Here is a 13,846-nt window from a genome sequence, read left to right as displayed (position 1 = left end):
TCATTAAGTTGTACACTTATTGATTTGTGCACTTTTAAATGTTTTTGTTATATTTTGATAAAGAAATTTTGCAAACTAAGCCAGACAGAACTGCTTTTATCTACAAAAGAAAATTACTCCAATAATGAATGTGCCTTTACCCTATATATATAAATTACTTCAGAAAGTCAGATAGAGACAGAAACAGATATACATACATGCCTGCATGCAAACATACACATCTATATAGGTATGAAGGGGCGAGGGGAAACAAGAAAGGGAAGAGGTAATGGGGGGAAGGGGGAAGGAAGGAGGGGGAGGGGGAAGGGGGAGGAGGAGAGAGGGAGAAAGACTTTCTAGACCATTCAAGTGTTAAAGAAAATATCCTGCTTACCTTTCTTCCAAATTAAAATGTAAACCTATGTCTTCTTAAGTTCCTAGGAGTCAGGGGTGACGCTGAAGACCAATTAATTCTGAATGCTTTTTTTTTTTTTTTTTGCAGTACGCGGGCCTCTCACTGTTGTGGCCTCTCCCGTTGCGGAGCACAGGCTCCGGCGCAGGCTCAGCGGCCACGGCTCACGGGCCCAGCCGCTCCGCGGCATGTGGGATCTTCCCGGACCGGGGCACGAACCCGTGTTCCCTGCATCAGTAGGCGGACTCTCAACCACTGCGCCACCAGGGAAGCCCAATGCTAGATGCTTTTGAAGTTGGATGAAACCTTTGTGATTATCTAACACAATTTCCTCATATTATGGGTCTATGTAGCAATAGGCCCATCATATATAAAATGTCATCCTTTTAGCCCTCCTGTGTAATCTGAGGTCTAATTCTGTGATTAATTTAATTAAACATAGGTGAACCGTTTTCAGATAGCTTCTAATTAAAGATAGATACATACTGAGATAAAACAATATGATAATTTCTCTAAAGATAGCATAGGAATGAGTTTTCAAGGATAATGTACATAAACTACCAAGAGAGATATTTTTTTTCCCCTAAATCCTCCTGAAACATAGTTTTCATGGTCACACTCATGTAGGATTAAAAATGTTCAATCTCATTGTCTGAAACTGACTACACTCTAAACCTCTTCCTGCTAGGTATGATTTCAATGAAAATGAGCAATGGCTTGTAGGCAGACTTCTCCTTATTTCAAGTGAAACTTCAAGTAAGTTACTTTCCCCTTTACTTTGAATTACTAATCTTTTTCTCACTGCATCTGCAGTCTTTCTCCTCAGCTATCATTTTGCTCTTTCATAGACTTGCAGTTCTTTCAGATCACTCAAACTAGGAACCCTGGAAGCCTCTAGCTCATTCCCTAGCTGGCTTTTCTCTCTGGAGTCACAGCTGCTGCTGTCTTCTGGTACACTGTAGATATTTTCCTGTCTTCATTCACATAACGCACATTCAGCTCTCAATTCCTCAGGGATCGTATCTGAGTCATCTTGCTCTAGCACAGATCCTGACAGTTGGGATTTATCAACACGTATTTGTTGGATGAATGGAAAACAGCAGAAACAACCTGTCACTTCAGTTGGTGGGCTTTGATCCTGTTCTGGATGACGCAATGGAGAAACGGGCTCTGTCTCTTAGAACCACCAGGGCCATCAGAGCCCATCTATGAATAGGTCAGCAGCCAAAGGGAGATGAACCTGAGATTCCTACTCACTATATTATTAGCATTTCCATAACAGGCAGGCTTTTACTCAATTTCCTCCTTTTCACACTTGTCACAGAACATAAATAAATCCCACAACTTGCCTAAAACCCATAAAATTTCAGGTTAACATTAGCGTCACTTTCCATAATGCAGTTTATTGTTGCTGTAATGCATAATTCCACCCATAATATGTCAAACGGAGATCTGTGCTAGCAAAATGAGAATATGATGGTCCTCATCAGGTTTTATCCTTGGAACATTGCAATCAGTTCTAACAATGTTATGACCAGAGCAGATAGATTCTGATAAATCTATTTTCCCTACTTCTTAGTTCTTTTTATTCATCTCCGGATTGCCAGGTAATGACAATATTTCTTTGGAAATGGTGAGAAGCACCATTTATCCTCAAGTGTATGTGAATACTGATTAGTTTCTGCCTACCACCTAAGCTTCTGGTTCAGCCATCCCCCACTTCCTGTATAAACCTTTGTCCAGAAGCTTATTTCCTATCTTTACTTCCCACAGTACTTTTGTCTAGACCATCTTCTTACCCATTTGCTTATGCCCTGCAGTGCACTCCGGACTATGTAAGCCCAAAGCCAAAGAAAATAAGTTCTTTGAAGGCCAGTCATGTTAGATACATGCTAGGAATGTCATACTTTTAAAATTGAAGTCAGGTTTCCAAAACCAGTATATATGTTTAATATTTAAAGTAGCCTTGCTTTATTCAGAAACCTCACTTTATATTGCAATTACTGTTAATGGTTCAAAATGGACTCAGTAATAAACAAGGTTTTCTTCCAAAAAATTTATTTTCCAAAATTACCAAAGAAGGCACTGCAACATTACAGCTAACTTTATTTTTTCATTTAATTTAAAGACAGTGTGAACAAGTCCTGAAGACGATGTCTTATCTTTTATTAATATCTATACAGAGTGGATTAAATTTCTGGAAAGTTATATCTACATAGAGAATCTATAAATTTCTTGAGGGCAGAAAATAAAGCATAAAAAGACTTAAATCCTTTAAAGCTTTAAGCACTATGACCAGTGAATAATAAACAAGTAAATATTTAATTTGATCTTATAAATATCATTTGACATGTATTTATTTTCATTAAGATTTTCCCCCCAAAATCTTAATTTTCTTTCATCAAGTTACGAGTTTCTGCTCACTTGCCATTATTTTGTTTTTCTTTTGCATTTGACCCCAACATAATATTATATGAAGACATCAGGATAAATGAAAGACCAACACCTGCCTTAATGTTGAAACTACAGTAAGAGCTTCACGGTAAGACAGCTTTCTCTCCCCTCTGAGTCTGACATTTTCCTAAAGGACATACAAATTGCACAAATATTTTATATGCTTTTTGCTATGCGATAACATCTTGAATACATACTTTAAATCAAAGGGAGAGTCACATTTGTCTCCTTCTTAAAAAAATTTAAACATGGTGATTTCTTATTTTCTAAACTTAAAGAAAAGGAAAAGTGAAATAGAAAATCAAGTATTTTTAAACATTTGGGGGGTTTTGTTTGATTTTATTATTTTAATAAGAGACACAAAGTAAAACAGGTAAAAATACAAAATCTTACCCAACACATTCTAAAAAATGCTTAATTGTCAAAGAAGCAGTATGCCTGTTATACTTATTACTGGTCTCTAATAGAAATAGATTTAAAAAGAATGTCTTGGAGAAACAGTGTACTTTCATCATTTCCTGAGAAGCTCAGTGATTATGAGCAATGCCAAGTAGAGCTCAATATTCTTACCCTTGGAATCAAGAAAAAGAAAGTCCTTTAAAAGATCAAGATCTCTGATAGCAATAACAAAAACTAAATTTGCCAAAGGTAGGGCCCTCCTCTTGTCAATTTCAGGCAAGAAGCAATCTTTCTCTGCATAGTGAAAAGTAAGCTACCTAAGGGAAAGATCTGTGTGACTGCAACAGCAAAAAATTGACTGGATGGTTGAAAATAATACTTTTTGAGAATTTTTTTAGAAACTTTACTTACACGTTGGTTTTTACTTCATTCTGAGATAGATTAAGAGGAAATGAAATTATTTTCACACACAAAACACCTCCCTCATGAAAATTTCTCACAGTTGCCTCTTTTACCTTCCTTCAGCTTTATCCTCTTCCTCAGTGAGTCTCCCTCATTGCTCCATATTCCTAAACCAATAGGAAGAATTTCCTTCAGACCCTTAAGCCTTGTATCTGTTACCATAGAGACAGGCATCATAAGATAGCTGCTCAGTAACATCCTCATGGAAATAAAATAAGAATCCTATGGGTTTTATAGGAATTTCCAGTGCTACCAATGAACAGCAATGATATCCCTCCCTAGAAAAAAGGCAGGGATTTTAGTTTCACAATCATGGAATTATGGAGATTGTCATTTATGATGGTAAACCCAGAATCTCTTAAATTTATGCTTAGAATCTAATTACAGTTTCTCACATGATTTGAAAAAAAAAATTCCCTTGTATCCACATGTTCAGGAAAATAGCTCAGAACTATTTCATTGCTAACTTTTAACTCTAGCATGTCTTATCAACCATTTACTAACAGCCTCAACTGTTGTTTTATAGTGCAGTGCATATATTTTTATTTTGATATTCTTTGATCCCCTCCAGACCATATTTTGATCAAGAACACCCTCATCTATTTAAAAAGGTGTGCACCTCTCCAGATCACTGTAATACAAAAGCCGCTTAGAAAGACTATAGACCTACAAAGAGAGAAAAAGTAGCTGCAGGAAGTAATTCCCACTGACTTCACTTGTTTTCCACTGACTCTGTACTTTCTGTAAGTCTACCAAAATCACAATAATTGAACAGTAACAATAAAAATAACTTAATCTTAGCAAGTAGGTAAGTTCAGCGAGATCAATGGACTTAGGCAAAGCACATATTACAGAATTCAGAGATCTCAAGTTTTCTTATAGACATAATAAACAGACATTTCTCAGCAAGTAAAATCTCTTAACAGATTAACTGCCACAATGGCCCCATCATTAACTCCTAAGCTGTATACCTGGACCACTTTGCAAAGTCTGTAGTGCTTACATATTATGGGTGATCACAACTTCTGTTTATGGTCTTCAGCTGATATTTAATGGTGACCTCGCTTGCTCTAGACACTTGATTCAATGAGCAAAAAGCAAAGTCCTCTGACAGACTAGAGATGAGGTCAGCAAACTTTTACTACTAGGAAGGGCCAGATAATAAATATGGTCTCTGTCACCACCACTTAACTGCTGTGCTAGCATGAAAACAGCCAGAGACAATCTGTAAACAGATATGCTGCCAATAAAACTTTATTAATATTCACTTAAATCAAAATTTCATATAATTTTTATGTCACAAAATATTATTCATCTTTTTAAAAAACCATTTAGAAATACAGAAACCATTGTTAGCTGGCTAGACAGAAAGAGCCATGGCACATGGGTCATAATTACTGGCATGGAGGGCGCCAATAGAGTACTAGAGACGCTCAAAGGAATCGCTGAAAAGGGAAATATTTTTTTGTAAGCTGTGACTAGACTCAAAGGTTCTTAAAATTAGAAATTATCTCAGACATCTTCTTCTTCAAATTCTCTTTAATGCAGGAACTGCACTCCCAGCAATGAACACTTCAGGAACAAGGAGTGCAGTATCTCAGAGTAGTCAATTCTCTGCTTATACAATTATTGAAATAATATTTTTTTCTTCAGTACGAGAGAGGTAAAAATGAGTCTAACCCCTCTTCTACACTGTAGCTCATCTGATATTTGAAACTGGTCTAATTTTTCTTTATTCTTTTTCCTTCAAGCACTCTTCAATTTTTCCCTTTTCTAGAACCTTCAAGGCCCCTCAACTGTTGTGGTTTCTAGCACACTTCACCAACCATCCAGGCATTTTTTTTCCCACTGAACACTCTGAGGTGTTAAAGTTCCTCTTAGACCATGGTATGCCTCTAAAAAAGTTCCTTCTCAACTTTGTTCTCTCTTTCTTTTTTTTGTTTCCTTCCAGAAAGGATAAATGTCTAATATTACTTTTATTTTGTTTTGATGTCATATGAGACTGTGACTGACACTGAAATATGGCCAACAAAAATCAATGTCTTTTTCAATGAATGGTTGCTAAGCTTTAACTCTCTCACATACCATACTTGTTGCAATGATTTTTAAACTTTAGTGCAGGATGTTATTCCTCTTAAAATGTTATCTTTCTGGTGTCATCAAGTTTTCTAGATGATCATAATCCTTTGGTACATAATACTTCAATGCATTTCTTTTCTTTCTCAGTTGGACAAGCTATTTTGATGTTTCTTCTTCTTTTGGATATTAGTATTTCACAGGCCAAAGGGCCAAAGTCAGAATTACAGGTCACACTATGAGAGATTAGTTGCAAGTCAGATAGATCCAGTTGGATAGAATTATATCATAGTCCTGTGAGAGCCCCCCTTCCTGGTTTACAATGATTCATTAATTGATAGGCCAATACAGAATAATTTATCAAGGTAATTAATCTACCAGACACATCAAATAGCAAATATTTCTCCATCCTGACTACATCATAAAAGTCTTCAAAAAACTCTATGGTATAATCAAAATAACTAGCCATATTACCTACTGTTTCATAGAACCTTGGAGGATTACAGCCTGTATTGCCTTTCCCCTCATTCTAAATCATCCCATCTTCCTTAGGAATTCTCAGCTATTCCCAATGAGGGGAAAATATTCCAAAATATCCAAAAATATTTGGAAAATATTTTCCAAAAAATATTCCAATAGGGACAGTTGTTTACTCTCCCCACTTTTCTCCGTTTCCATTTTAGTTTGTTAACTCCAGGACCAATTTAAAATACTGTCATGGTGTTCTCTTTTTAAACAGTTTGATTCTTTTTTTCAGAAGTATGCACGCACTTATGTGGTTTCTTTGTGTTTGCTTTTTCGTTCTTAAAATATAGACAACCTGAGAATTGGAGAATAAAAGGAAGGAGCAAGCTTCTCAGGAAAAACACTTCGAAGCACATTTCTTAACTGACAGTGTCTCACCCTGCTCATCTTTCTAGACGAAGAGCAGTACATCTGAAGGCAGGCCAATCCAACACAAGTGGGAATTTTCATTAGACAAGATTATCATTAAAGGAGAACTAAGGAACATTCTTGATTAAAAAAATAATGTTGCTCAATAAGATTTTTACCTAAAAGAAGCAAATAGTTGCTATCTTTGCTTTTGTAGTATAAATGCCTTAGAAAAAAACAATCTGGGTTTGTAGAGAATTGGGAAAAACACAGATTTATACATAAATTTCATATTTTAAAAATAGTTAAACATTTATATTTCATTTGTCCCACCTCTCTTTCACATACTATTTCTATTTTTATGTTTTTCTTTTTTTTCCCCTGAATCTCTTCAGAAAACACAGAACTAAGCAACTGAGGATTTGGCAACTTCACATGTTCTCATCACCGTGCACGCCAATTTTGTTCCACAGCCAGAAAGGTCAGCAATAATTTCCAGCTCTCACAAATGCATTTATAAATAAAGGGACGCCTGCTCTTCAGGTGTGCGGCCCAAAGCCTCTAAGATTTCATTAATAATCAACAGCTGGTGCCACCTAGTGTCTGTCCTCTTCATTCATCAGTGGAATCAAATACAAAGCACTTCTTAATCACAAACGAGGCAGTCTGAACGACAAACAAAAAAACACGGTCTGGGGAGTCCAGTGGCTGATTTAAATTACACTATCTTCATTGAAAGGAAAACCTTCTTTTTAAAGTAACTATGGTAACAGGAGTGTAAGGTTAGCAGGAAGCTCACATTTTTCTCACAGGAGACAATTCACAAAAGGAGAGTCCTACTAAAGATGTAAAAGAGTTTTTCCAGACTTGAACTGTCACTTACAATGGTTATAAAAAGTTGAGAAATAAAACTGACAGAAAAGAACTGTGTTTTAAACAAGAGTTTAGATACAGCTGATTTTTGTCAACCAACCAAGAAATAACCCTCTATCATTTGGGTGCCAAATTCTGTTAGTCTCTGAGTTCTCAAAGATTAAAGAAGTCCTTAACAGACTGTACCAAACACATACAGCACTCCAAAGTATTAACAGGAAATAATGAGGTTGCCTGAATCACATTATTTTTAAAGATGTTTCCAGCTAAAACTATACATCTAGGAAACTATTTTCTTTCCTGCTGTATGTATGAATTATGAATTACATATTCAACCACAGTCATGTATGCTTCAAGGTTAAAAAGTACTCATTTAAATCTCTATTTTTCAAAACAGAAGTTATGAACCCAAGCCCATCAGTTTCTAATTATTCACTGATATTTAAATACATGTTGTTTTAAGTCACTCTTTCTAAGAGGAACACGTAATTGAAAAACATGGACTAACATTCAGGGAAAAAAGTTACATAACAGCCAGTAGTGTTCCTTGACCAGACTGACTATTACTATTACTGACTATTACTACAGAAAAGGTACAGAACATATAAGCAATATTGTGTACACTGAAAGGTCATATTAGATGTTCATACACGATAGTCCATTAACTTGGATCATTTAGCTACTCAGGTTACTGGGGAAACTGGGCATAGAGCTGAAAGATTCTCTATCATATGGACAGTTAACAATCATTCTTTTCATACTTAGGAAAATCTATTTCTGTATTATTGGACATCTGTTTGAAGCAATTACTTGTTAAAACAGCTCTGAATGTTTTATTTTCTTGTTACCCTAGTGGTGATAAAAATTATTTCAATATGTTTGGTCCAATATATACTCACTGACAGATCTCTATGACAGCGTATGAAGACAGAATATGGAAACAATGGATAGTTTCTACAAAAAGCTTAAATTGTTCCCCTTTTCCCCAAAACTTTATTTTTGGAGGCTAATTCAGCCCAGGCTCATGCTCCATTTGTTTAAAAGTACTATAAGTATAATCCACTGACTGTAAGGGAAAGAAATATTGCAAAACAGCAAAAGGGTTCTAAAAATTGTACGCAGTCAAGAAAGAATACAAGACAAAACTCATTAAGGTTCCAAACTAATTAAATAAATAAATGCTCCAATTTTCAATAATTTATCATTTTCTGTCATTTTTCATTAACAGCTTTCAAAGCCCTATCCGAAACAAGCTGATACAGAGAAATTAAGAGCAGTAATCAAGCGAGAAATGATAGACCAGCTGGGTCGACATCAACTTGGCAAAACGTGAATACAGTTCAATAGCTGAAACAGATGCTAGAGTTGTTGAAAAACCCTGCAGGAGATATTGATGTATTTTCTTCATATAATGCAGAATGACTGAATAAATGTCAAAATCTAGAAATGAATGAGGAGAAAAAACTGACAGCCAAACTCCTTATAAAACAGAAACCAAGTGTAACAGTTTTCAACCTATCCAAACATTCTATACATTCTCATTTTTCTCAATGTCTGAATATGCCAATAAATCCAACAGTCCTTGTAACTAAATAGCATGTAACTGATCTGGGGTAGATTTCCCCATAGATCCTCCCCCCACCTCGGCCCCATCATCATCTACCTGAAGAAACCTAGACTCTTGAAAAATACTTTATTCTAAAATCTTCCAACACTGATTTCTATCCCAGAAGGGTTTCCCTGAGGTTGGAGTCAAGCACTCCCTCCCGCAAAATGTAACGCAGCACAAGGAAATTTTAAAATCCATTCTGTAAAAGCAACACTGTTTGCAGAGTTTGGAGAGCTCGGCAACAAACCCCAGCTACCAACAGCTGCTTGTTCAAACATATGCTTTGTCATGGTCAGCTTCTAATTGTATTCATAATGATGTAATAGCTTTAATAATCCTACCTTCCATGCCAGCTGTTTTTCCTGTCACTCCATCATGCCAATAAGTTGGCTGCTGTAACAAATCAAGATAGTGCAAAACAGCATCTTTCTCCTGATTCTGTCATCTTCCTGAAAGCATTCTATTACTGCCGACTGCTGGGAACCAGAAAGTCTATTTGAATTCCAACAGCTCCCCTTTCGCATGATTCAAGTTAGGTTAGGTGGGCATGCCTAACATGATTCTCTCAGTCATTTATTATGCAGCTGCTACAACGTCGGTGTGGTAACCACTCTGACTATCTGATACGTCAGTCGAACAAAACCTACACCTCAGAGCAAACACATGAGCCGGAGCAGCGTTCTGCATTTAATGAGCATTCTTCCTGCCTAAAAAGCAGTGGATCTGCAAATTTCTTTCAGTATCTATTCGTTCCTCTGTATGGCAAAGCCTCTGGCTTATTTTCCTAACTATACCAAAAATAGAGTTCCTTTGCCACACATCATATTATTCACACGGAAATTTTGGCTAATTTTCACTTCTCTTCACAGCCTTTAAAGGGTAAAAACTCTCCTCTGGTTCTACTTTTGAAATAAGGATGCTGTGTGCTCAGTTCCACATCTCTGCTTTAATATAAAACATAGCATGCACTCTCTCAAATGGAATTTGTCTCTTGCGATTCTATGGAAATTTTTCTAAGAAGAGAAAGTTTTTCAAGAAAAGATTTATTTTGCACATTGGATACATTTAAAGTCTGGTACTCTGTGTATTTCTCCTAAGAGTTGACTTTATACTTGATATTTTGACTTAAGAGGAGTGCTTTCTTTACCAGTGAGAAATGAGATTAGCTGACTCTCTCACACAACTTGTTTACCAAGTGAATAAGTGTCATTTTAGGAAAACGTATTTTGTATTTTAAAAATACCATTTATGAATCAATAGCTTTAAAAAATTACCATATTAATTTCACCTAAAATTTCTAAGTACGCCTCTCTCAGAGGGTTAATGTTTATAGTTTGAAACGTTGAAAGAGAAAAACTGAACTATTTTCATAAGAAAAATACTTTTTCAAAAGGGAGAAGTGAAAAAATCTTATGTTTCCTTTCAAACATCTACCCAATATCCAGTTTAGCAAAAAGTAAACAGCTTGTCGGGTCGCTACATTATGTGAGATGTGCCAATGTCACTGCTCTGAAATACTGTTTCCCTAAGGGTGTGTGTGTATACATTTTAGACATACTAACTCCATTTCAATTTAATGTAACAAACACAAATAATCCCTATATATTAAGACATATATACTAATGAGTAACTTAGAGTTTATTATGTTTAATTTATAAATGCCAGGGGAAAAAAACCTCAGAAAGACAAACTGAGTCCATTTGAATCCAACAAAGTTCCTCTAATATATATATGGTCCAACATAACAATTCTGAAAATAGTGGTTTATCAATTACTGTTAATTTACAAAGAAATGACTTTTGTGCTGAGCATATCTAGCTTAGGTGTTGCGAACAGCATAAATAAATGCCATATGCTTTTATTTCTACTCTTAGCCTCTGTGTATCTCTCCAGCTTCAACTCTTGCCTCTCCTTCTTCCCTTCACACTCTGTTCCAGCCATAATGAACTTCTTTTTGTCCCTTTATAGCACTGTGCCCCTTACTGTCTCAGAGATATTGCATGTTCTGCTTCATCTTTCCATACGCCATTTCTCACTTTTGATTGCCTACCTTCCATCCAATATTCAGATATCAGCTTGAAACATAATTTGCTGTCAGCATCTTTCTTCCCCTAGATAAAATTATATTCCCCTGCTATGCAATTTCATAGCATCTTGCACTTCCTTTGTCTTCCTCATAATAATGGCAGATACTTATAGAGCAGAAGGTGGCAGGCACTGTTCTCACATATACCACATATATATCTATGTATATCTATCACTACCATATTGATACTCATTCAATCATCATATGGAACCTATGAGGGTGACTATTATTATATGCATTTTATATATGAGGAAACTGAGGCTCTGAAAAGTTAAATAACTCAGCCAAGGTCACATGACTTTATTCAACTGTATTTCCTGGTATACTATTAGGTCTTGAGACTGGCGATCATGTTTGTTTTGTCCGTTGCTAAATCCTAATGCCAGCGCAGTATCTGGAAAATATTATTCCATTCTTCACTCATCCAGTAGAACCTGCTTTGCACAATGCACTGTAGTAAGTGCTGGTTATGGTCAAAACGGATATGAATCTTATTTTCATGGAGCTAATGGATGAGGGCAAGAGGTCCAAGGATTCACAGATAAAATTCAGACATCTATTAACTTGGATGAGAGACATGTTACATCCATATTTTCATTAGCCTCAAGCATTTTTTTTTTTGTTTTCGGAACGCGGGCCTCTCACTGTTGTGGCCTCTCCCGTTGTGGAGCACAGGCTCCGGACGCGCAGGCTCAGCGGCCATGGCTCACGGGCCCAGCCGCTCCGCGGCATGTGGGATCTTCCCGGACCGGGGCACAAACCCACGTCCCCTGCATCGGCAGGCAGACTCTCAACCACTGTGCCACTAAGGAAGCCCCCTCTAGCATTATTTTCATTTGTGTTTGCATGCTATAAACCACAGTAGTATAAGCAGTACCTGTACTTTTTTCTTGAATAAAAATCACAAATTTTTCACATGTTATAGATGCTGCATGTACCTCACAGTATTCTTTTACAGTCATCATTACTTTGACATTATGGTTACTATTAATTCCACCACTATATTGTGTTACTTAACGTGTTAATAAGGAAATTAAACTTTAAAAATTTTTAAAATATTTAGAAAACTTTGTCTCAATACAACTGGTTTATGTTATAGTCCTAAATATTGTGTGTATTTAAATATAATTTAGATAAGCTTAACCAACTGTCAAAGGCCTTAAGATATTATGGCTTTAATATGTTCCAGCAATCCCACTCCTGGGCATATATCCAGATAAAACTATAATTCAAAAAGATACATGCACCCCTATGTTCATAGCAGCATTATTCACAATAGGCAAGACACAGAAACAACCTAATTGTCCACGACAGATGAATGGATAAAGAAGATGTGATGTATATATATATATATATATACAATGGAATATTACTGAGCCATAAAAAGAATGAAATAATGCCATTTGCAGAAACATGGATGGACCTAGAGATTATCATACTAAGTGAAGTAAGTCAGAAAGAGAAAGACAAATACCATATGATATCACTTACATGTGTAATCTAAAATATGACACAAATGAACCTATCTACGAAACAGAAACAGACTCACAGACATAGAGAGCAGACTTGTGGTTGCCAAGATGTGGGGGAGGGACGGATTGGGAGTTTGGGGTTAGCAGATGCAAACTATTAAATATAGGATGGATAAACAACAAGGTCCTACTGTATAGCACAGAGAACTATACTCAATATCCTAAAACAAACCATAATGGAAAAGAATATATATATATACACATAATATGTATAACTGAATCACTTTGCTGTACAGCAGAAATTAATACTCCATTGTAAATAAGCTATTATTCAAAATAAATTTAAAAATAAAATAAAATCTTAAATTTATATATAAAAAACAATGTTAGGGATTTAATCTTCACCAGGTGTCGATGCTAGAACCCCTGGCCTAGAGGATGGGAGAATATAGCATACTGGTTAATATCATTATCTCCAATATCTGACAACCTGCGTTCAAATCACATATCCATGGTTTAGTGTCAATGTGCTGTAGGGCAAGTTAGCTTCAATTTACTCGTTCATAAAATTGGAATAATAATTGGTCTTTTGCATTCTTGCTGGGAGGATTAAATAAGAGAATGACTGTAAAATACTTAGTATAACACTCACATTTTTTAAACTTTTAATGATTTATGTATTATTAGATTAAAGGCCAGATACAAAGCTATTATGACAAATAAACTGTGAAAGAGATACAAAGTATTTACAAAGATTCCTAGAACAGGAACTGGAACTCTCCTATACTACTGATGGAAATGTAAAATGGTAAAAACCATTTTGAAAACTGGTTTGGCAATTTGTTAAAATGGTAAACATATACATACTGTAAGAGCCACCCTTTCCAGTCAGAGAAAAATTAAAGTATATGTCCATAAAAAAAAAACCTGTACATGAGTATTCATAGCAGCTATATTTGTAAGAGCCCCAGCTGGAAACAATCCACATATTCATCATTATGTGAATGGATAAACAAACTATGGTAAAGCTATACAACAGAATACTACTTCGCCATGGAAAGGATTGGTCTATTGATATATGCACCACCATGAATGAAGTGCAAAAGAAGCATGCTAATTGAAAGAGGCCAAACAAAAAGAGTATGTACTGT

General features: G+C 35.8%; 1 protein-coding gene across 1 annotated transcript in view; it reads right to left on the bottom strand.

Moving 5' to 3' along the window:
• The window catches only part of DMD (dystrophin), a 2,243,521-nt gene extending 2,233,934 nt beyond the window's left edge, over positions 1–9,587 (bottom strand). Inside the window, exon 1 of the mRNA XM_060293058.2 lies at positions 9,479–9,587. Coding sequence (XP_060149041.1) covers positions 9,479–9,485 — 7 coding nt within the window. The 5' untranslated portion in view covers positions 9,486–9,587. The remainder of the gene's footprint in view (positions 1–9,478) is intronic.
• Between the last annotated feature and the right edge of the window lie 4,259 nt (positions 9,588–13,846).

Source organism: Globicephala melas, chromosome X (genome assembly GCF_963455315.2).
Source record: "Globicephala melas chromosome X, mGloMel1.2, whole genome shotgun sequence".
Lineage (NCBI taxonomy): Eukaryota > Metazoa > Chordata > Mammalia > Artiodactyla > Delphinidae > Globicephala > Globicephala melas.
Note: the sequence above shows the minus strand (reverse complement) of the source record. Positions and strands in the feature narration are given on the sequence as shown.